Source organism: Marmota marmota, unplaced genomic scaffold (genome assembly GCF_001458135.2).
Source record: "Marmota marmota marmota unplaced genomic scaffold, marMar, whole genome shotgun sequence".
In the NCBI taxonomy this organism is placed as follows: Eukaryota; Metazoa; Chordata; class Mammalia; order Rodentia; family Sciuridae; genus Marmota; species Marmota marmota.
The window spans coordinates 61,087,226-61,111,537 of record NW_026000174.1 but is presented as its reverse complement, the minus strand read 5'-3'; the positions used below and the strand labels follow the sequence as shown (position 1 = coordinate 61,111,537).

General features: G+C 35.2%; 2 protein-coding genes, 1 long non-coding RNA gene and 1 pseudogene across 3 annotated transcripts in view; 3 read left to right on the top strand and 1 right to left on the bottom strand.

Moving 5' to 3' along the window:
- The window catches only part of LOC125612118, a 40,428-nt gene that overhangs the window by 12,724 nt on the left and 3,392 nt on the right, over nucleotides 1–24,312 (top strand). The window contains exon 3 of the long non-coding RNA XR_007342439.1: nucleotides 4,970–5,097. This is a non-coding gene — a long non-coding RNA (uncharacterized LOC125612118). The remainder of the gene's footprint in view (nucleotides 1–4,969; nucleotides 5,098–24,312) is intronic.
- Nucleotides 580–1,969, top strand: LOC107135390 (olfactory receptor 5B17-like). The gene has a single exon (XM_015477267.2). It carries the CDS (start codon nucleotides 629–631, stop codon nucleotides 1,568–1,570), a length of 942 nt encoding a protein of 313 aa, XP_015332753.1. The 5' UTR covers nucleotides 580–628; the 3' UTR covers nucleotides 1,571–1,969.
- LOC107135389 (olfactory receptor 5B3-like) lies at nucleotides 6,958–8,428 on the top strand. Its single transcript, XM_015477266.2, has one exon. The coding sequence runs from the start codon at nucleotides 7,053–7,055 to the stop codon at nucleotides 7,989–7,991; it is 939 nt and encodes a 312-aa protein (XP_015332752.1). The 5' UTR covers nucleotides 6,958–7,052; the 3' UTR covers nucleotides 7,992–8,428.
- On the bottom strand, nucleotides 15,748–18,788 carry LOC125612117 (annotated as a pseudogene).

Genomic DNA, 24,312 nt, shown 5'->3' with positions numbered 1-24,312 from the left:
TAATTTAAATTTTAAAAAAAAATCAGTTCAAATTCACCAATAGCATATAAGTTAGGAACCACTATGGTTGGTTTTAAATCTTGGATCTGTCTGTCCTTTAATATGTGCGTAATCATGAATAATTTATTCATCTTCTTTGCTACTAAGTTACTTCATGTATACATAGGCATAACTAATCAATCCAATGGGATTGATGAAAGGATTAAGTGAACATACACATATATGTACACAGTTCTTTATGTGTGAGAACTTCATAAGTGCAAGCAGTTAGACTAAAAAGATCTTAAACTAGAGAAAGACTTCTTCTAAGCATGTGACCTTGGATAGCTCCCATTTCTTTCCTGCAATTTAGTTAATCCGTTCAGAAATTTAACAAGTAGATACTGCTTCTTCATAAGTCTATTGCTGCACAGATAAGTTATCCACTAAATTGCATTGTCATTCCGTACCATAGATGCCAGAATATTGAAAGAAAATTTTTGTTATAATAAAATTATGCTTATAGTTTTATTTATATAATAAAACTATGCTTATACATTTCAATTTTTGTTCGACTGACTTTTGTTCATCAATGTATTCTTTTAGCTTTCTTTGCTACACAGCACCTGGTGGTCCTAATGTACCACCCATGGAGAATAACACAGAGGTGAGGGAATTCATCCTGCTGGGACTGACCAGCGCCCCACAACTGCAGCTTCCCCTTTTCATAATGTTCACTGTCGTCTACCTCATCACTCTGGTGGGGAACCTGGGGATGATCACGTTGATCCTGCTGGACTCCCGCCTCCACACCCCCATGTACTTTTTCCTTAGTAACTTGTCTCTGGTGGATTTTTGTTACTCTTCAACAGTCACTCCCAAGGTCATGGCTGGGTTGCTTATGGAAGACAAGGTCATCTCCTACAATGCTTGTGCTGCTCAGATGTTCTTTTTTGTACTTTTAGCCACTGTGGAAAGTTACCTCTTGACTACAATGGCCTATGACCGCTATGCAGCAGTGTGCCAACCCCTACACTACCCTACCATCATGACCACAAGGGTGTGTGCTTATCTGGCCATATGCTGTTACATCCTTGGTTTTCTGACTGCTGCTATTGACATTGGAGACGTGTTCTGTCTCTCTTTCTGTGTGAATGTGATCCATCACTTTTTCTGTGATATTCCAGCTGTCATGACTCTGGCTTGCTCTGATAAACACCTTAATGAATTGATCATTTTTCTTATTTCAAGCTTTAATATCTTTTTGGCACTTCTTGTTATCTTGGTTTCTTACCTGTTCATATTTACCACCATTTTAAAGATGCACTCAGGTGAGGGATACCAGAAGGCTTTGTTCACCTGTGTCTCACACCTCACAGCAGTTTCTATATTTTATGGGACTGTTATTATTATGTACTTGCAACCAAGTTCCAACCGCTCCATGGACACTGACAAAATTGCATCTGTGTTCTACACTATGGTCATCCCCATGCTGAACCCTGTGGTCTACAGCCTGAGGAACAAGGAGGTCAAGAGTGCTTTCAAAAAAGTTGTTGAGAAGGCAAAATATTATCTAGGTTTAGTTTTTTAATTATGTAGTTTTGATTTGCATTTGCTCCTTGACCAATGATTTTGAAAATCTTTCATGGTACTTATTGGTCTTTTACAAATCTTTGCAAAAATGTCTATTCAAAGGCTTTGCCCATTTTTAAATAGAAGTTTCTTTTTTCATTGCTGCCTGAGGTGTATAAATCCTTTATATATTCTCTATGGTAAACCCTTATTAGATGTATGATTTACAAATATCTCTTTTACTATTCCATGGGTTTCCTTTTCACTTTCTTGATAACATACTTTAAGGCACAAAAGTGTAATGTTGAATGACTTTGTTTTTTCTTGTGGGTGTGTCATACACAAGAAATCATTGCCAAGCCTAAAGTCTAAAAGATTTGCCCATATTTCCAACAATTTTATGGCTGTGGCTTTCACATTTAGGTTATTAATCATTTTGATTTTTGTAAATAATATGAAGTTAGAATGCAGCTTCACTGCATATATTGCATTTAAGGTATACAATATGATGTTTTATGTGCATGTACATTGTGAAGTGATTACTAAAGTCAAGCAAATTAACTTATTCATCATCTTATACCATCATTTTTCTTTTGTGTATGTTAAGGCTACTCAAAGTCTACTTTGTTGGCAAATATTCAATATAAAATACCCAACTTCACTCTTTTATATATTATTATCCATTTGTCCTAGAACCATTTGTTGAAGATTGTTCTTTTCCCATTAAATAGACAATTCAGCCTCATGAAAAATCAATTAACCATACATATATGGGATTATTTTGGAAGCATCAACTCTATTTCATTGGCTTAGACCTGTATTCTTAAGCCAATACCAAAATGCTTTGATTCCTTTTGATTTGTATTCAGCTTTGAAATCAAGAAGTGTGAGTCTTACTCTGTTCTTCATCAAGATTGTTTTGGCTCTTCAGGATCTTTTGTCCTTACATATAAATTATTTTCAACTTATGGAAAAAAATCTATTAGAATTTGAACGCAGGTTTTCTGGCAAAATGAAGGCTTTCCCTGTGTAGTCATTTAAAGATATAGGCTGATAAGGAATTCACCATATTTACCTGCACCTTCTGGAACATGAACTCTCTTCAATCTCCATGACAGATGAGAGATACCTAGAGGGCAATGCATATGCTCCAACCTACCTGCCCAGAAATGACACGTACTCAGCCCTCCTATGGTTCATTTTCTACGGGTAGCTCATGTCTCAGTCACACTGCAATGGGGCAGGCACATGCAAGAAAGTAGATGGAAGGCTTTAGCTACACTATTTTTGTGACCCATGCTACCCATGCTACCTCAATTTTTATAAACTGTATAATATTAATGTATCTAACTTTATGCATGCTAGAAATTGTTCTCCAGCTTGTATATAAGTGATATGATAATCTTCTTGACCATCCTATAAGGAAGAGATGATGTTATTATAACTTTCATTACAGATGAGGCACTGAAATTTGATAGAGTTAATTTGCTTGATATGAAACCAGGCCATCTTAGTAAACAGAATAAACATTTAAATACTACTACACATGGTTGCAATGAGAAAGGTGTGATGAGTCTTTTTGGAATTGAAGGCTCAGAGTAGACTGTAGAAAAGAAAATGGATCTATTTTCTTTATAGGAAAAAAAATTATAATAAAATAAAAACACTTCCAGACTTTAAATGTGATGATATATAAGTCTCTGTGTGTTTTTAGATTTTGAGGAAAAGACCCTTGATATATCTTTGAAAAACAAGAAAACTGCATGGCCCTGAGGATGATTATAGTTAACAATGTTGTGTTATATAATTTAAAATATCGAGAAGAAAGAATTTTGCATATTTTCATCACAAAGAAATGATAAATATTTAAAATGATGAATAACTTAAGTGTTCTAAGTTTGATACACAATGACTAACTATGCTTAAACATCACACCACATACCTCAAAGGATATTCAGCTATGATCTGACAATTTAAAAAAATAAAAAGAAACACTAAATAAATAAAAATAAAATGACACAATATAAAGATTTTGCTGGGAAAACTTGAGCCATCGTTGAGAAATAGCAAAAAGGAAGATCAGATAAAAACTAAGTGCAAAAAAAGACATGATGAAATTGGAATGAATTGCTCTTGAGAATGAAAACTGATAGAAACACTTCCATAAACAGTTTGGGATTTTCTGTAAATGTTCCTGGTACTTGTGTATTAGCTTCTGAAGTTCCACATGATTCCCAGTGCTTCATTTCAGAGGGACTAGATTTCAATTCTACTTCCTTTGACCATCTTTATTTATCTGAATGTTGATAGTTGAAACAGTTCAAATAAACATATTTACCATATGATGATGCAATCCAATTCCTATTTGACCTAATTAAATAAAACCCCCTGCTCGCACAAGAAAAGTCACCAATATTTAGATCAACTTTATTAATAATCACCTAAACACTGGAGTCCACAAAAATGGTCCTGCATCAGGATATGACAAAAATAATGTCTACAGTTGATTTATGGAACATAAGTCCATAAAAGTTCCATTGAAGATACAGTTAACAAAATTGATGGACCCCCCCCAAATGAGTTTTGCTAAGTAAAAGATGTCAGAATCAAAACCCACATGTTCTAGTGAAAGATATTCTTGCAAAAGAAAAATTAAAAATTTTGTTGAGTGGTTTTCAGGACACTGGGTGAAAAAAGAGGTTGGCCATCAAGAAGCTTAGAAAATTAGTTCAGGTGATTTTGGTAGTGGTTGCATAGCTACATATTTAACAAAAAGTCAAAAACTGTATGCTAAAAAGTATGCATATCATTGTTATTGATACATTAACCTGTAATACAAAACACATGTGCATACTCAAAATTTCCAAATTGGTCCCCACAGGCAGTTTAATTGTTCTTCTTTAGGAAAGAGGAGTTACAGATGCTCTCTTGCAGGGCATCCTCTGAGAGATTCATGTCTTCATAATTGACTCTTGGTCCCCGTATATTAGTTTCTGAAATTCAACATGACCCCAGATGACTTCATTTCAGAGGCACAAGATTTCAATTCTACTCCCTTCGACTCTTTCCATTTTATTTATCTGAATGTTGATAGTTGCTCATGCATATAGGCCTTGTCCTGATTTGGGGATTTGCTAGAATCCTGCAACAGAGTTAAAGGAATACCTAAAAATAAAATTTATATTAAATGACATGAAAATATAACCCACCTTTAACTTGTTGTTGTATAGGCAGTCCCTTATTTGCTATCTAAAAGCATAATTCTGGAAATTTTGTGGAAGAGATCTTTATATTGTCTTCATTTTACAATTAAGAAGGAGGAGACCATCTCTGCCAAAGACCTAGAAAAAAATGCATTATAGACTCAGGACTTGAACACATGTTAATACCACTCTTTCCATTTTCTTTCCCGCCTTAGGCAGCTTGGGACCATTAACCACTACCTGAGACAGACAGCTTCTCTAAGATAATGGATGCGTTAATCTGTTGTTGAATTTCGTATTTCAAGCTCCCTGTTCAAGATTGTTGCATGCTCCCAAGAGGAAGGTAAGTTTCTATATTCAATAAAGACTCAGTAAAATCTGAAATTCTAGCAAAATAGTAGGATAGCTATACTCAATAGTTTGAATGTTTTTCTTTAAAACTGAGGTGGATATGGGGTGTAATGTCAACAGTCATATCAGCAGAGTTCCATGATATTTACAAAATATCATTGTTTTGCTAAACTAAGAAATTTCGGTCAAAAACAAGAGTATAGATGACGTTCTGATAATTAGGTGGTAATTTCACCTTCTCTGTATGTATGCTTATTATTGGAGATAAACAAAAAATGAACAAGTAAAATGGCTCTCATTTAAGCCAGAGAAGAAAGCACACAAAATTAAGTTATAAAGAATTAAGAATAAAGTTCTGACTTTTATTTTAATATTTTCTCCATAACTGTAATTATTTCTATCACATTTATATATATTGACTTTTATGTGAATAAAATAATAGGCTGGTGATTAAGACCAAACTAGGTTAAATCTTGAATCTTCTTCATCCTAGATATATAATAATAGAGCATAACAAAACTGCACAAATATTAATTTATCTTCCTGGTAAAATAAAAATGCCTGCACATGCATAACACATGCTCACACTTCTGTATAAAGACCCCCTCAATTGTCATAGAATAGATCATATACCAAAAAGTGCTCATGTGTGTGAAGACTGGCAAATATAATGCCTCCAAGGGTTTAGTTTATGCAGTAAGATTGCTGAAAGTTAAGAAGAAGATGGTAGGGAATTCTAGTTAGCCTTTGGTGCTTACCTTCAAAGACTTCATATTCAAATAAAAAGAATTAAAACATTGCTTCTACACAGAAACAGATTCAAAGGAACATTTTTTTAAGTTTGCATTTTTTTGGTGTTGTAGGTAAATGTTTATTAACATGGATATTCATTATTTATTGTTAAGTGGAAAAGATGGGTTACTAATTTGTAGCACTACTACCAAACAATTCGTACTTAAAAACAATTAAGCTTGCATATTTTTAACATTTTAATTTTAATTTAATAATTGTGTATATTTATGGACTACATGATATGCAAGATCTGTAGGCTACAGTAAAGCACAACTAGGAACTTTCAGCCCTAAATCTCAGTGATTTAAATAGATGAATATACCATAGAAAGAAAGAATTGGTATAAGAAATGGATATTCTTCCAGTGTAAGCCAAAATATGGATTTCGAGGAAGAAATTGAACAAGAACAGCAAAAGAAAAAACAGCCACTTGGTAGTGCTAGAGCAGCCAATCATGGATGGAGGAACAACAAAGAGAAGACATAGAAAATCTTAGTAACCCTAAGTGAGAGAAAATGGAAATCAAGAGGGAAACTACAAGACTGCAGAGCTCACTCATTCCTGAAGCTTCGTATAAGGCCACCTACTTCTAAGCCAACACCAATACAATCCATCATTGTACATAGATAATATTACTATAGCTGACACAAAGTCATAATCCCCCAGAATTTAGATGTTATTTTCACATTGAATTCTTACAATAATATTTTGCTTTAGATACCATTACTTTCTTCATTTTGTGTATGTGATGCATGATATACATATATATATATAAAATACTACATTATATGTTATAATTATACATATATAATTATATACACATTACCCGACATGTTATGTTGTTTGATTCATAAAATTTAGCATGCATTAATTTGAATCATTTAAAATTTGACAAATAGTATTTGACTTAAATTGAATTTTCAGATTTAAGAGTTTCTAACTCAATAAATAATTAATGCACTAAATTTTGCAGCTAAGTTCAAATTCACACATTGGAAGAGTTTGAAATGTGTATTATTGCCGCAATGAAATAATTCACCTGTTTTGTATAAATGTTTTATTTTCAGGGAAATATTTATTTCATAACACCTATTTACATTCTTGTACTTTATTTCTCTCTGCTAAAGAGCATCTCCTGACTCCCAAATAGCATGGATGCAGAACAGGACAGAAGTGACAGAGTTCATCCTACTAGGACTCACCAATGCCCCAGGACTACAGGTGGCCCTCTTTATCATGATCACACTTATCTATTTCATTAATGTTCTTGGAAACCTTGGGATGATTGTTCTCATTCTCACTGATTCTCGTCTACACACTCCCATGTACTTTTTTCTTGGTAGCTTGTCTCTGGCGGATTTAGGCTACTCTTCTGCTGTCACTCCCACAGCCATGGCTGGGCTCCTTCTAGGAGACAAGGTCATCTCCTACAATGTCTGTGCTGCTCAGATGTTCATTTTTATAACCTTTGCCACTGTGGAAAATTTCCTCTTGGCATCTATGGCTTATGACCGCTTTGCCGCTGTGTGCAAACCCTTACATTACTCTACCACCATGACTACAGGTGTGTGTGCCCGTCTGGTCATAGGCTGCCATGTCTGTGGTCTCCTGAATGCCTCCATCCATGTTGGGGAAATATTCAGTCTCTCCTTCTGTAAGTCCAACGTGGTTCATCACTTCTTCTGTGATATTCCAGCAGTCATGGCTCTGTCTTGCTCTGATAGACACGTCAATGAGCTGGTTCTTGTTTATGTAGCCAGCTTCAATGCCTTTTTTGCTCTTCTAATTATCTTGGTGTCCTACCTATTCATATTTATCACCATCCTGAAGATGCACTCAGCTACAGGATACCAGAAAGCTCTGTCCACCTGTGCCTCCCATCTCACTGCAGTCTCCATTTTCTATGGGACAATTATCTTCATGTACTTGCAGCCCAGCTCCAGTCACTCCATGGACACTGACAAATTTGCCTCTGTGTTCTACACCATGGTCATCCCCGTGCTGAACCCCGTGGTCTACAGCCTCAGGAACACGGAGGTCAAGAGTGCATTCAAGAAGATAGTTTTAGAGGGAAAAGTGTTTCTAAAATTTTGATTTAAAAATTGTAGGATGCATAATAACTTAATGTCATGCTTCTCAGATCTTCTCCATGTGCTGAACCACATATTAAGGTGCATATCGAAGTCAAGTTCCTGAAGTCAAATATTTACCTCCTCAAAAATCAGTTTATTGTGTAGAAACGAGGAAACATATCCAGAAATATAATATTCTGTATAACAATGGTGAGAGGAGTCACAAGTTATTTTGCTTCTGGCTTATCAAAAGAATGTATTAAGGATATTTGATTAATTCATTTCACCTATATGCACTTTTTCTATCACAGATTAGCAGAAACACACATGTAAAGTTAGAAAAAACTTGTGACTGTGAATATTTTCATGAATATACCCACATGAGTACATATAAATGAGTAGAAAATTTGCCAGACATAAATAGAATGTGACTAATTTTGGTGAAAAACAATTTAAGTAATTGAGGTATTAGATAATTAATTTGACTAATATTATTTATTTATTTAGTTGAGTAAGTGTTCTAAGAGTGTTAGTGTAAAACTTAAATGATTATTTGTTTCATAGTAGGTCCTCAATAAATATCTGTTAAATGAATAAAATAATTGATCTTTGAGTTCAATTGTATCAATATTTTGAATCTTTGAGCCATTTATGGTAATACTTTTATCGGCAGTAAGAAAAGCCATTTAGATATACTTCTAGAAAAATTCAGGAGGCACATTGATTTTTCTGCTTTGTAGCAATATTGTTATTTGCATTTCCAGCCCCTCTTTCCCTTCCCACTTTTTGAAATGGTGATTTTTTGGAAATATCCTCCTCAATTAGATCATTTGAAACTATCTCATAATTTGTATTTAGAAATGCTCTCATTAACTATCAAGTAACATGGCAATTAGGTAACTATTTAGAAAAACATAAGTTATAAGATTAAAAGTTTTAATACCTGATCACATTTGGAAAATTACTTCCATCATATAAATTATACAAGTGAAATTATTTTAAATATTCATGAAAATCAGAGCATGACAGTTTCCATCAGCCACAAAGATAAAGTACTTTCTATATGCTAACATAGGGAACAATATTCGTAATTTTTAATTATCAGAGAGCTCTATATAGCACAAAACCTATTCAAGGGAATGTGCACTCATGTCTAATTTACATTCTCTACACAGTAAGTGCCTTCTACAGCTCAGTACTTGTAAGATGATATTTGAATGTGCTAAAGTGTAGAGGTTGGTACTTCTGAGGCCATGTGATATGGCACAAATATTCACTACTGTCTATATGGTGATCTTTCTCAAGCTGTAATAACTGTCTTTTTAAATTATAAATCATTATTTAATTGCACAAATTTATCTTGTACAGTATGATTATCTTTTTATATATTACATGAATTTTTAAAAGATACATAACTGTACATACTAATAGAGTAACATGATGCTTTTATACATATACACACTGTATAGTGTTTATATCATAATTAAACACACCTCCTCACATTTTGTCATTTCTTTTTTTTTAATATTTATTCTTAAGTTTTAGGTGGACACAGTATCTTCATTTTACATTTATGTGATGCTGAGGATCGAACCCAGTGCCTCTTGCATGCTAGGCGAGAGCTCTACCACTGAGCCACAACCCCAGCCCCACATTTTGTCATTTCTTTATGGTATAAATATTCAAAATCCATTCTTTTAGATTCTTGGCATTTACAGCACATCACTCACTGTTCTGTGTGATCACCTGCTCTGCACGGCAGAATTTCTTGCTCTCAACTAACTACAACTTAGTTCCCACTGACCAACCTTTCTCTATCTCTCCATCCTCCCCACTCACCCCAGCATCTGGACCTACTGCTCTCTGGACTTGTATGAGAACAGCTGTTTGGGTTTCACATATAAATGGAATACCAGTGCATCCAGTGGTATTTGTCTTTCTGTGTTTTGCTTATTTTACTTGGCCTAATGATCTACAGTGCCATCCATATTGCACCAAAATTTTGGAAACATGCTCTTTATGGCTGAATAAAGTATATTATATATGCCACATTTTCTTTATCTTTTCATCAGTTGATAGGTACTTTGCTTCCACTTCTTAACTATTGTGAATAGTGCTGCAATGGACATAGGAGTGCATATGTTTCAATGCTTAGTACCATCATAAGTATATATGTGTGTGTGTGTGTGTGTGTGTATACACACATAAAAATATATATTCTTAATGAATAACATGAAATATGAAATATTAAAAGGGAATAAATGAAAAATCATGAAACTAATATATATAAAAATTATATAAAATGCTTTGATGGATAGTATAAATATTGACTATACAAAACTGAACTTAGAATTAACATATACAAGTTAGATTTTTTTAATTTTCAAAACACAGCTTAGAGATGGAAATACAAAAGACGATAAAGAGAAAGACTGCTTTCCCATTTGATGTTATCACAAGAGCATTTTGATGCTATAGATTCTTGGTTTTATTTCTTAGGCTGTGGGTCTCTTATTAAGGAAGATATTTGCTGCACCTATAGGTAGGTAGGAGTGTGGAACCTCTGTTTTGTTGTATCAGTTGTAATCTCTGGTCGGTCACCCAGGACTTTCAGGCACTTTGAGTTGAATTTAGTGCAGGGTGAGAGGGATCGACCTTCATTATTTTATAAATAATGGCTATCCAGTTTTCCAAGCACCGTGTGTTAAAAAGACTGTCTTTTTTCCTTCTTGGAAACTTTATCAAAGACAAGCTGAACATGTCTATGAGGCTTTGTCTTGGTGTCCTCTATTTCACTGGTCTTCGTGTTTGTTTATATGCCAGTCCCATGCTGGTTTTGTTATTATAGCTCTGCAGTATAACTTGAGGTTGGAAGTTATGAAGTCTCCAGCCTTGTTCTTATTGCTCAGAGTTGCTTTGTCTATTCTGGGTCTTTGATTCCTCTGTGTGAAGTTTTAGGACTTTTTTTCATGGATATGTGAGGAATGACATTGGCATTTTGATGGAGATTGCATTGAATCTGTATATCACATTTTGTACAAGACCATTTTGACAAAATGAGTCTGCCTATTCAAGAACCTGGGAGGTCTTTCCATCTTCCAAGGTTTCTTCGATTTCTACTCCTCAGTATTCTATGTATTTTAATTGTAGAAGTCTTCCTCCTCTTTGGTCCTGTTTATTTATTCCCAAGGCTTTTTATTTATTTTAATGTTATTATGAATGGAATTGTTCTCCTGATTTCTTTTCATTGGGTTCTCTGTTGGTGTGTAGAAAAGATGTTGCAGTTTGAGCTTGTACCGTGCTATTTTGCTAAATTCATCAGGGTAGGAATCTGGTGGAGTTTTTCGGATCTTCTAAATATAGCACCCTGTCATCAGAAAACAGAGATAATTTGACTTATTTTTTTCCTATTTGTATTCCATTAAATTACTTATGTTGCCTGATTGCTGTGGCTAGAGTTTCAAGAAATATGTTGAATAAGAGGGGTGAGAACGGACATCCTTCTGTCTTTGAATAATGACTTTGAATGACCAGTGGGCTATTAAAGAAAACAAGGTAGAAAGTTTTGAATTTCTAGAAACAAATGCAAATGGAAACACAACCTATGGGATAGTTAAAGCAGTACTAAGAGGGAAGTTTACAGTTATGATTGCCTAGATTTTAAAAATCAGAAAGATCTCCAATAAAAAAAAAAACTAATGATGCATCTCCAGGTCTTAGAAAACAAGAAATAGCCAAACCCAAACAGTAGAATTTTTGAAAGACAATAGAGAAAAAACAAATTAAATAGACACTAAAAAATACAAAGATCAATTAAATGAAGAGTTGTTCCTTCCAAAAGATAACAAACTTGACAAGTCCTTAGAAAACATCACCAAATGAAAGTGGGAGAAGACCCAAATGTAGAAAATTTGAGTGGTGGTGGCAAAAGGGCATATTACAACAGGTATCACTGAAATCCACGAAATCATAAGGGAATACTTTGAAAAATTATATGCCAATAAATCAGAAAACCTAAAAAAAAGAAGTACAAATTCCTGGGTATGTATGAACTGCCATAATTGAGCCAAGATTTAGAAAACATAAATGATCAATATCAAGCAATATTATTGAAGCAGTAATAAACAGTCTCCCTACAAGAAAGGCCTGAATTTTACCATACTTTTAAAGAATATCTAGTGTTAAGGCTCCTCAAACTGTTTCATAACAGGGAAAGGTATATGTAATATAGCATATAAGTAGAATCAAGGATGTAAACAACATGATGATCTAAATAGATGTTGACAAATTTCAATATCCCTTCCTGAAAAAAATCTAAAGAAACTAAGTATAGAAAGATCACACCTTAACATAATAGAAGCTGTGATATGAGAAACCCTATAGCCCTCATCATACTGAATGGAGAAAAACTGAAAGCATTTCCTTTAATATCAGGGACAAGACAAAGTTCCCACTCTCCCCACTCTCATACAATACAATACCTGAAATTTTACACAGAGCAGTCATGCTTGAGAAAGAAATAAAAGGGATATTAATACTAAAGAAGGAAGTTAAATTATCCCTGTTTGCAGATAATATAATTCTGTGTTTAGAGTACTCTATGTCACTTCCAAAAGACTCTCAAAGATAATAAACAAGTTCAGCAAAGTTACAGGGTAATATCAACATACAAATTTTTGAAGCTGGTTCATATACCAACAATGAATTGACTGAGAAATAAATAAGGAAAGAAATCCAATTTACAATTGTCCCAAAAAGCAATACTTAGGAATAAACCTAACCAAGGATGTGAGAGACCACTACAATAAAAATTATTTTAAAAACTCAAAAACAATATTAAAGATGACACTAGAAGATGAAAAGACCTCCTGTGTTCATGGATTGGTAGAATTAATATTGCTAATATGGTCATATTGTCCATAGGGATCAATAAAGTCAGTGAAATTACCATCAAAATACCAATGACGTTCTTCAAAAGATGCCAAAGCACCAAAATTGCCAAATGACCACAGAAATCTCACACAGACAGAGCAATGCTGGAGGCATCTTAATACCTGGCTTCAAATATACTATAGAGGCACATTAACAAAATAACTTAATATTGGCATGGAAACTGACATGTAGATCAATGAACTAGAAAATAGGGCACAGACATAAACCCATGCATCTACAGCCATTTGCTTCTCAACTGAGGTGCCAAAAACATACATTGGATTAAAGGCATCCTCTTCAAAGAAAACAGTCCTGGGAAAATTTTATATTCACTAGCACAATTTTGAAACTAGACCCTTGTCAGGAGCTGCTCTGGACAGGAGCTATGTACACAGCTTTAAGTCCTGAGTCAAGAGGTACTGAACTGGTATTGTACCCATTGCACTGCAATTGGACCTTACCTCCACTGGGATAAGAGAGGTCCAGCTGTAGGAGTGGGCATCACCGGATGGAGTTGGATCACACCCACTTGTTTGTTGTAACCCTACCCCTTGCTCATTTGAATGGCTTCTCCCCAATGAAACCCAGGTTTGAGGCATGCTCCTCCTCTTTCTTGCCTGCCTGGCCCCCCCTTGTGGGAGCTGTGGCTGAGGAGCAGCCACTGAACCTAAAGAAAAGGTGCTTTCTGTGTCTGTATCTTTATTTAGTCATCCCAAAAATCACTTGGAGTGTCCCTGACCGGTTTAGTCGTGTGTCATGACAGATCCCTAGGTCTCATCCTGTACAAAAAAAAAAAAAAAAATCAGTTCAAAATAGATCAAAAATCTTAATGTAAGATCTGAAATTATGACGAGAAAAACACAGGGGAAAGATCTCAAGATATTGACATAGGCCATTATTTCCTGGACAGGACTCTAACAGTTTGGAAATAAAAGCAAGAACTGACAAAGGAGATTACACCAGATTAAAAAGCTTCTGCAAAGCAAAGGAAACAATCCACAGAGTGAAGAGATGACCTACAGAAAGAGACCAAATCTTTGCCAGTTGCCTATATGATAGGCAGTGGATTAATATCCAACACACATAAAGAATTCAAGAATGTTATCTACAATTAACACCAAAAAATAACCTAATTAATAAATGGATAGAAGAACCAAACAGGTATTTTTTCCAAAAATACAAATACCTAACAAATATGAAAAAAAATGTTCAACATCTCTGACAATCATGGATGTGTAAATCAAAACTACCTTGACGTTTCATGTCACTCCATTTAGAAAGGCAGTCAGGAATTCAAATAACAATAAATGCTGTTGAGGATGTGGAGAAAAAGGTACACTCAAGCATTTTTTGGTGTGATTACAACCACGTTGGGAAGCATTATGAAGATTCCTCAAAAAACTAGGAATGGAACCACCATATGACACAGCTAACCCCCACTTTGGTGTATATCTAAAAGAACTAAAATCAGCATACTATAGTGATTCAAACACACCGGTGTTTATAGAAGCACACTTTGCAGTAGCCAAGTAATGGCATCAACCATGTACTGGTCAACAGAGGAGTGGATAAGGAAATTGTGGCATATATATACACACATTGGAGTTTTTCTCAGCCATGAAGAATAATGAAATTTGCTGACAAATGTACACAATTGCCAAATATTGTGTTACATGAAATAAGCCAGACCTAGAAGTCAGGGGTCAAATGTTTTCTCATATGTAGAAGCCAGAACAAAATAAGGATAAAATAATGGAGGGACGAATCCCATGAAAATAGAAATCAGTGGATGAGAAGGAGGGGGTTGTGGAAGAGGAAGGAGAGACAGTGGGATGAAATTAATCAATCTATCCTATGTGTGTATATGAATATACCACAGTGAATTTCACCTTTATTATACCACAGTGAATTTCACAGTGAATGTATATTTATAAAACACTAATTTTAAAAACAATAACTATATGGAAGACCAGTAAAGTAGAGGAAAATGAATGGGGGGGAGAGAGAAAGAGAAATACTGGGGACTGAATTGAAGCAAATCATACTGCATGTTGGTATGATTATGTCAAAATGGGGTTGTGGCTCAGGATTAGAGCGCTCACCTAGTGGGTATGAGGCACTGGGTTCAATCCTCAACACCACATATAAATAAATAAATAAATAAAGGTATTGTGTCCATCTACAAATAAAGAACATTAAAAAAAGATGAACCCCAGTATTGTATGTAACTACAATCCTCTAATAAGAAGTACAGGACCGACTAGTTCTGGAGTTCATAGTATATTCCATTCTCCTGAACTGAATTGAGATTTTGTCATATTTTTAATGAAACTGTCTGATATTTATTTCAAGAAACATGAATATAAGATTTGTTTTTAGATTTAGAGTTTTATAATTCACACATAAATGTAGCTAATAGATTTACTTAAGATTATTTTTGTAAATGTAAATCCATAAAAAAAGGGAACTAAGATTGAAAAAAGAAAGAAAGTCAAGTATCAAATTTTTCCTGTCATATGCAGGAACTAGACCGAAATAATGAGGAAAGGGGGAAGGGAATCCATGAAAATAGAAGAAACAACAGTGGAGCAGAGGAAGGGGAAATATTTGGATGGATGAGGGATGGGAAAAGGGAGGAACAGTGTAATGAAAGTGGCCAAGCAATCCTGTGTGCATATACGAATATATCACAAAGGGTTTCACCTTTTTGTATGTCTAAATTGGACTAATTTTTTTAAAAATATATATATAAATATATAGAAGTAAGACCAGTAGAATTGAGGAAGGGGAAGGGGAAAATTGAGAAAGAAAATTGAGGAAAAGAGAAAGCACTGGATACTGAAATGGAGCAAATTATATTTCATGCATGTATAACAATAATGCTCTAATAAAATATTTTTAAAAGATATAAATAAAAGATTGAGTATTCCAATCAAAAAAAGAATAAATGATCTAAAAATGATCTAAACAGACACCTCTGGAAAAAGTACAAATTATCAATAAATATGTGAGAAAATGCTCAAAAGTTTTAGCCGTCAGTGAAATGAAATCCAGACTACATTGTGATTCCATATCAACCTAGTCAGAATGTTTATAGGAAAGACAGTCAAATGAATCAGACATAACTTTCCTATCTTCATATATGAATACACCACCAATGACACTAAACTTCATCTATAACGACAATAAAGGGGACCTAATTAGAATAGGTTATACTTGATGTATGTATAATACACCAAAAAACACTCTATAGTCATGTGTATCTAAGTAGATCAAATAAATAATAAAATAATAATAATGACAGCAACACATGCTAGCAAGAACATAGAAAAAAACAATTTCTCTGGCTGGGGATATGGCTCAGTTGGTAGAGTGCTTGTCTTGCAGGCACAAGGCCCTGGGTTCAATCACCAGCACCACGAAAAAAAAAAGAAAAAAAAAGAATTTTTTCACACATTTTTGGTGAGAATATAAATCAGCACAAAAACTAGAGAAAACTGTAGAATTCTTTCTCATAAAATTAAAAATAGATCTACCATAGGATACAGCTATGCAATTCCTGTGTATATATCCGAAGGGAGGTCACCACATGCAGGTATGTCAAGAGAAGTATGGAATCAGGATAGGTGCTCATCATGTTAGCAAAATAAGTCATACACAGAAAAAGACTATTACTTGTTCTCTCTTAATGTGGAAGCTAAGGGGAAAAAAGAGTATGGTCTGAAAGCAATAGAGGAACTACTAGGGAAGGGACAGAGAACTGGTGAGTAAGGAGACTGTCAGAGAGCAGTACGAGTAAGATCAAAGCATGAAATATGAATTTATGGAAAGGTTATAGTGAAACCATTAGTTTGCATAATTAATATGCATAAATTATTATACTTCAAAACTACCAACATGATGGGACCACGAAAGACAGAGAAAAGTTAAAAAAAAAAAAAACCCTGAGATGTAGAGGAGGGAAAGAAAAAAAAAAAAAAGCTAGAGAAATCACAATATCTGACTTCAGAATATACGTTACATCTTTAAATTTGGTGATAGTTACCAAATTATCGTGCTCCTGGCATAACACATAGACCAATGGACCAGAACAGAGAACTCTGAAATTAAGTCATGCATACACAGAGCCAATTTTTGACAACGAGCAAAGAACATATTGCAAAAAGCACATTGTCTTCAAGAAATAGTGCTTCCAGTAACTCTTTTGAATGTGCTTTTCACTTCCTTGTTCCTGAGGCTGTAGACCACTGGGTTTAGCATGGGGATGACCTTAGCATAAAAGACAGAGGCAATTTTGTCTGTGTCCATGGAGTGACTGGAGCTAGGTCATAGATACATGAAGATAACAGTCCCATAGAAGATGGAGACTTCAGGGAAGTGGGAGGCACAGGTGGACAAAGCTTTCTGATATCCTGCAACTGAGCGCATCTTCAGGATGGTGATGAATATGAATAGGTAGGACACCAAGGCGACTAGAAGGGCAAACAGGACATTAAAGCTGGCTGCATAAACAAGAATCAGCTCACTGACGTGTCTATCAGAGCAAGACAGAGCCATGACTGCTGGAACATCACAGAAAAAGTGATGCACCACATTGGACTGACAGAAGGAGAGACTGAACGATTCCCCAACATGGATGGAGGCATTCAGGAAACCTCCCAGGTAGCAGCCTGCAGCCAGACACGCACACACACGTGCTGTCATGGTGGTGGTGTAGTGCAAGGGCTTACACACTGCAGCATAGCGATCATAGGCCATCGCGGCCAAGAATAAATTTTCCACACTGGCAAATCCTCCAAACAAGAAGGCCTGAGCAACACAGGCATTGTAGGAAATTTTGCAGTTTCCTAGAAGGAGCCCAGCCATGACTGTGGGAGTGACAGCTGAAGAGTAGCAAAAGTCCACCAGAAACAGGTTACCCAGGAAAAAGTACATGGGAGTGTGGAGACGAGAATCCAAGAGGATCAGTATGATCATCCCCAGGTTCCCAACCACATAGATGAGGTAGATGAGGGTGATCATGATAAAGAGGGCCACCTGTAGTTCTGGGGCACTGGTGAGTCCTAGGAGGATGAACTCTGTTATTTCTGTTCTGTTCTCCATCAATGTTGCTGGGGAATTAGGAGGTGCCCTGTAACAAAGAGAAATAAAAATGGGGCACTGAACATAGTAGAGACTGCAGTGAGATCGGAATGTTTATGTACCATGTGCATTATTTTATTACTGTAGCCACACTATGTACTTCAAATTTCTCATAACTAAAAATGAGCTTAACAATATAATTGAGTGTATTACTTATCTCTACAGCTCCAGAATGTTGAATGAGGAGTCTACATGGATCATGTTCATGATTTATGAATTTGATATCTGTGTGAGCTGAGATTTTAAAAATTTATTAGATTATACATGACAGTTCTGGAATTTTTAAGTCAGTCAGTTTCTGTTTTCCTGTCTTGGTGAAGGCATAAATTCCTTCTGTATACCTCATGTGCCAGAAACTTGTCTGGATTCTGGACACTGTATCTATAGTCCCTGATTTCTCAACAAGTTTATGAAGTTGGACAGTTGTTAATTTAATTTAGATTGTGTGACACCAGAGCCTGAGTAATGTATGTATGTTTATAGAAGTATTAATTGGAAAGCTTTTGTCCCATACATTTTAGTTACCATGACCGATGGCCTAAATTAAACTAGAAGTGAGTTGCAATTTACAATTACTCATTGTCTCCATTGGTCCAAGCTCAGTGTTTGGGATTTTGCAGCAGTCTCCTGAGATGTATGCATGGTGGAGGCGGTGAGATAACGGGGACCATGGAGACAGTTCTGGTAGGAGAGAGCACAGCCTCAGTGCAGGGCTGGTCTCTGGGCAGAGGTGCACATCAACCCTACATCTACAAGCTACAAATCACTGCTATAATCTAACTTCCCTGAACCAGATTTTCTTTTATCTGAAAATGAAGATACTATTGACTCTACATCCTCAGCACACTATTGTGAAAATTTAGGTGATACATGAAACACAAGTAAATTCTGAATGTTTACCTAAAAAGTTCTATCTATACTGTCATTACAAGGATGGACTTAGGGTCCTTCTGTGGTTTGAGAAAGGTGGGTGCCAACATGGAGGTCTTTACAGGTGGGTGAGGTCATCCATCTGAAAACCTTATCCTCAAGGTGCTTTTCTTACTAGTCCACCAATTCCACTGAGATTTTATGTGCCTTCTGTTTACACTCTGTCCATGATCCGCCCATAGAGTTGAAGGCTTTGGGCATTCCATGTGAGTTCACCTTCTGTTTAATTTCTTTGAAGTCCGTATTTTCTCTTGAGTTGAAAGAGTGTTTATTTTCTCCTTACTATAAACCTATAATTAATCACACATATAAATGGTCAAATATTCATATTTTGGGGGGTTTCTTTAGCCTTCAAATCTGTTTTGGTGGAAAGCTCCTGCTTTCTTTTTTCTTTTTTAAATTCTTTTATTCTAATTTTTTATATATGACAGCAGAATACATTATAGTTCATATTACACATATAGAGCAAAATTTTTCATATCTCTGGTTGTATACAAAGTATATTCACACCATTCATGTCTTCATACATGTACTTAGGGTGATGATGTCCATCTCATTCCACCGTCTTTCTTACTCCCATGCCCCCTCCCTTCCCCTGCCACCTCTTTGCCCTATCTAAAGTTTGTCTAATCCTCCCTTACTCTCCCTCCCAACCCCACTATGAATCAGCCTCCTTATATCAGAGAAAACATTCAGCAGAAAGCTCCAACTTTAAAATCTTTTATTTTTCAGTACATTGACCCCATATTTTAAAACTTTTTTTCATGCACACAAATCTTTTTTTTTCTGTTTTTTTTTTAATTAGTTGCTCAAGACAATACAATGATCTTGACATATCGTACATTTGATTCCAATAGGGTAGGAATTCTCATTTTTCCATGTGTACAGCTTGCAGGATCACATTGGTTATACATCTATGTGTATACATACAGCAATCCTAGTGTCAGTTGTATTCTGCTGCCCTCCCTATTCCCCCCTCCCCTCCCTTCCCCTCCCATCACCTCTCTACCCATTCAACTGTGACACTTATCTCTCTCTCTCTCTTTTTTTCTTCCCTTCCCTCTCACACCATCGTATATGTATTTTGTGAAACCATGAGGATCTCCTTCCATTTGAGACATTTGAAAATACTCGTTGCCTGCTAGCAATGATTCCCTATCATTCGCATCCTGTTCTTTGCAACTTTACAAGTCCAACCCATGCGGGCTTTATGACTACTGACCTTAACATACATAACACTTTTGATACAGAGTTTCTGCAATGCATGATGGGAGCTTTACATGTAAGTACCTGTGTGATTCTATTTGCACCTCTGTATACATAGGTATTCTTCTTATTATTATTTTACTATTAAGGCAACTGAGAATTTGTGAAGTTTAGTGATATTCTAACATTCCAAAAGTAGATTGAGAGAGATATAAGAATCGACATTTAAACTGAGTTGAATCTTAATCAAAAGCCTGTAACTTTAGCTGCATCACATCAGTATTTGTAGACTTGCCAAAAATAATAAGACTGAGTATGGATTATGGTCAGAATGTTACAATGAAGTTAAGATATTGCTAACTCATTAAGTCCCTTCCTGTTTAAAGAAGGGCCACTGCACTCTCTGTGCCCTTTACTCTCTAGTGAGAGACCACCAGGTTGTAAACAAATTGAGATTATGATATATTCATTCAGAGTTTGATCTATAACAAATATTTTTAGAAAGCAGCAAGATGACCTTTGATAAATATCACTAAACTCTTTCCTGCTGACCTTTTGATATGTATATTCCAGCCACACCTCAGTGTTTTACAAAAATGGTCACTCTCCCAACTTCTGTGCTCACGTAACTCATAAAAGGTCCAGCTGCCCCACTACCTCTCATGAACATCAATTTTCAAAACGTTCATATTGATTATAGAATCTTACTTCCCTCCTCAAACACAAATGATAGTCCTGAACAGAGTTTGAAGCCAGAAATTCTTCCATGGAAAAACACATGGTGGGAGCATCTCTCTGGTGGTCAAAAGATTCTGAGGTCCCTAAGGCAGGAAGGGACACATGGAGAAAAGACTAGTAAGCATGTGAGTCTTGAATCTACCATGCATTCTTACTGTGTCTGTGGAGGACTCACCTCCTCCTTTTCTGTAAAAGAAACATTATAATGTTACATCTTCAATATCATCCACAGTAGTATGTTTGCAAATAATAAAATTTAAACACAGTTAGCTTAGTGGTTATTGTGTCATAATCAATCAATATAATTTCAATCTTGGGGTATTTTTCTTGACCATGTGCACTCACAGCAAGGCTTGTGGCTGGAAGAAAACCTGCCTGTACTCCCAGATAATAATATTCAGATGAATTAATAATGACCACAGGGGCACTGCATGCCAGCCTCTAAAATAAACACCTGGAATTCTGTCAGACTTCAGAGACAGATGCATGTACATCAGCAGGGAATGATGAATACACAGAGCTCTCCTGGGATGTTCTCCCATGAGGGAATCTTTAGTGTTTCATCTCACTTTGTAAAGAAAGAAGAATTAAACTACCTATGGGATTAAGCTGGATAGTTTAAGTGTGCACAAATATAATTGTGTTATTATTTCTCATTTTTAATCTTTAATATATAACTGAAACCCCAATATGCATATTTGTTAGTATAGAGCTTTAAATTTTTGTTTTTCAAATGTATATTCATGGAACCACTATCACAATCACCCATAATAAATTTTCTTAACCATGATAGTCAATTGTATCTCCTGGAAAACACCATCAACTTTTTCCTTTTGGTTTTACATTTGCCTATAATATCCTTGACGATGCCCCTAGGATATTACACATTTGTTTCATTCAACTAGTGTAATGTAACTAAGGTCCATTCATACCAAGTTATGCATACCAGTAATCTCTATTATGCATATTGAGTTTTACATTTCCTCATTGAGGGACATTTATGCTGTTTTCAGTTTTGGAGATTACAAATAAAGCTAACCTAACTCTTCATTTCACTATTTTTTTATTTTAATGTATGTTTTATATCTTCTGGGTATATATATTGGAAATACTGCCTCACTCATTCTTCAAAGTCAGCATAACCTCATAACCAATCTAGACAAGAACATTAGTGAAATAAAATTATACTCTTGTTTAATATAGTGAAGCAATGTTAAAAAAACACTCACAGGACAAATCCATCCTGAATAAACATAACTATGAATATGACTGAGTTGAATTTACTCCAAAAATGTAAAGGTTCTTCAGTATACAAAAAGTAATCCATGTAATAAACCATATTATTATAATGAAGAGAGCAACAAGATCATTTCTGTAATCCAGAATAAGCATTTGCCAATGTTCCACTTCTTTTCATAAAGAATATTCAGGAAGATAGAAACTGAAGTGAACATATATAAGCTAAAAAGAACATACACAAACCACAGCTAAGATCATAATCCAAAGTGAAAGACTGAAGATCTCCCAAAAACATCAGACGCAAGTATTTCTGCTTTCATCACTTATACTCAAATTTGTACCAGAAGTTCAGGCCAGAGGATAGGCAAGGGAAATAAAAGAAACTAAATTGGAAAGAAGCAAAATATATCTATTTTCTGATGACATGAAATTCTACAATAAAAATCTTAAATATGTATTTAAAAAGTATTACCTAATAATATTAATCAGTAATATCACAGGATTTAAGATTTATTGACCAAATTCTACTGCACTTCTACATACTGGCCATAAGTAATCTTAAAAGAAAATATACAAAATAATTCCACTGATAGCAGCATCTAAGTCAATCAAATATTCAGAAATGGATTTTACCAAAAAGCTACACACATATATCTTGAATGTACAAAAAAAAATTGCTGAAGTGCAAAACCCCTACACTTTAAATTTTCATTGATTTTAAGAGTAAGTATTTTAAATGGCAATAATTTCCAAAGTAATCTATAGATTAAATGAAATCTCTACCAAGATGCTAATGGCTTGTTTTAAGAAATGTAAAAGCCAATACAAAAAGTCGTATTGAATTTCAAAGGATGCTCAATAGCCAAAGTAATCTTGCAGGAGAACAAAGTAGAAGCACACACTCATTCCAAATTCAAAATGCACTCCTCAACCCTCAGTCATTGCAATGTGGCACTGGCTTATGCAAACCCATGGAATGGAATTAACAGTTCAGGAAAACATCATGTGTCCATGGTCAACTGAATTTTGACAAGGATGACAATTTTACTCAATGGAGAAAAACATTCTCATCAACAAATAACATTAGGACAAGTGGAAATACCAGATCAACTCAAAATATATCAGGAACTGAAACAAGAGTGAAAAACCATAAAATTGTTAGAAGAAACCATGGGTAAAATTCATGACTTTGGATTTCGTAATGGATTCTAGGATACAAACTAAATGATGAGAACCAACACCAACAGTGTATCATAATGACCTCTGTGTGGGAGATGTGGTTGTGCTGAGTGTCAGAGATGGACTGTCAGAGCATTGTTGCTGGAGTTTCACTGAATACGCTTATTTACTTTATTATAGCTTCAGATTTGCGGGAGGTGAGCTGTCAGTCTGTGCTAAACAGAAAAGTTTAAGAGGCTCCTGAATGTGTGGAAATCCAGTTTTTACTTGCTGGAGGCTAGCACTTTCCCACAAAGCAAGGGGGAGGGAGGGAGGAGGGAAGTAAGGAAAGAACTGGGGAATGAATTTGACCAAATTATTCTATGTTCATATATGGATATATCACAGTGTATTCTGATTTCATACACAAATATAATTAACCAATTAAAAAATAGATAGAAGAAAGACCAATAGAGTAGAGGAAGCAGGGTGGAGAAGGGAAGAAGAGGGGAAGTACTGGGAGTGAAATGAAGCTATGTTATATGCATTTATGAGTACGTCCCAATGAGTCCCACTGTCATGTATAACTATAATGCACCCATAAAAACATTTTTAAAGAGTAAGAACTGAAAGAAAAAATTTGATGACTTGGACTTCATCCAAACTTAAAACTTCTGTTCATCACTGGGTATCAAGCATAGCAAAGGCAGCCTACAAAATAAGGAATAAACTCCTTACAAATTTTATGTCTGATAGGTTTTAATGTCTGGATTATATAAAGAACCTCCACAAATTAACAACAAAAAGACTTGCAACCCTACTAAAAAATAGGCAAAAGACTTGAATGAACATTTCTTTAAAGACTACATACAAATGACCAGGCTGGGGATGGAGCTCAGTGGTACCTGAGAACCTGGCTAGAAGGCCAGAGGCCCCAGCCAAAACTACAACAACAACACAAACAAACAAACAAACAAACAACAACAAAAAACTCAGAA

What these genes read in the sequence shown, in the direction of transcription:
- LOC107135389 (XM_015477266.2), top strand. Translation starts at nt 7,053, where the DNA reads ATGCAGAACAGGACAGAAGTGACAGAGTTCATCCTACTAGGACTCACC.
- LOC107135390 (XM_015477267.2), top strand. Translation starts at nt 629, where the DNA reads ATGGAGAATAACACAGAGGTGAGGGAATTCATCCTGCTGGGACTGACC.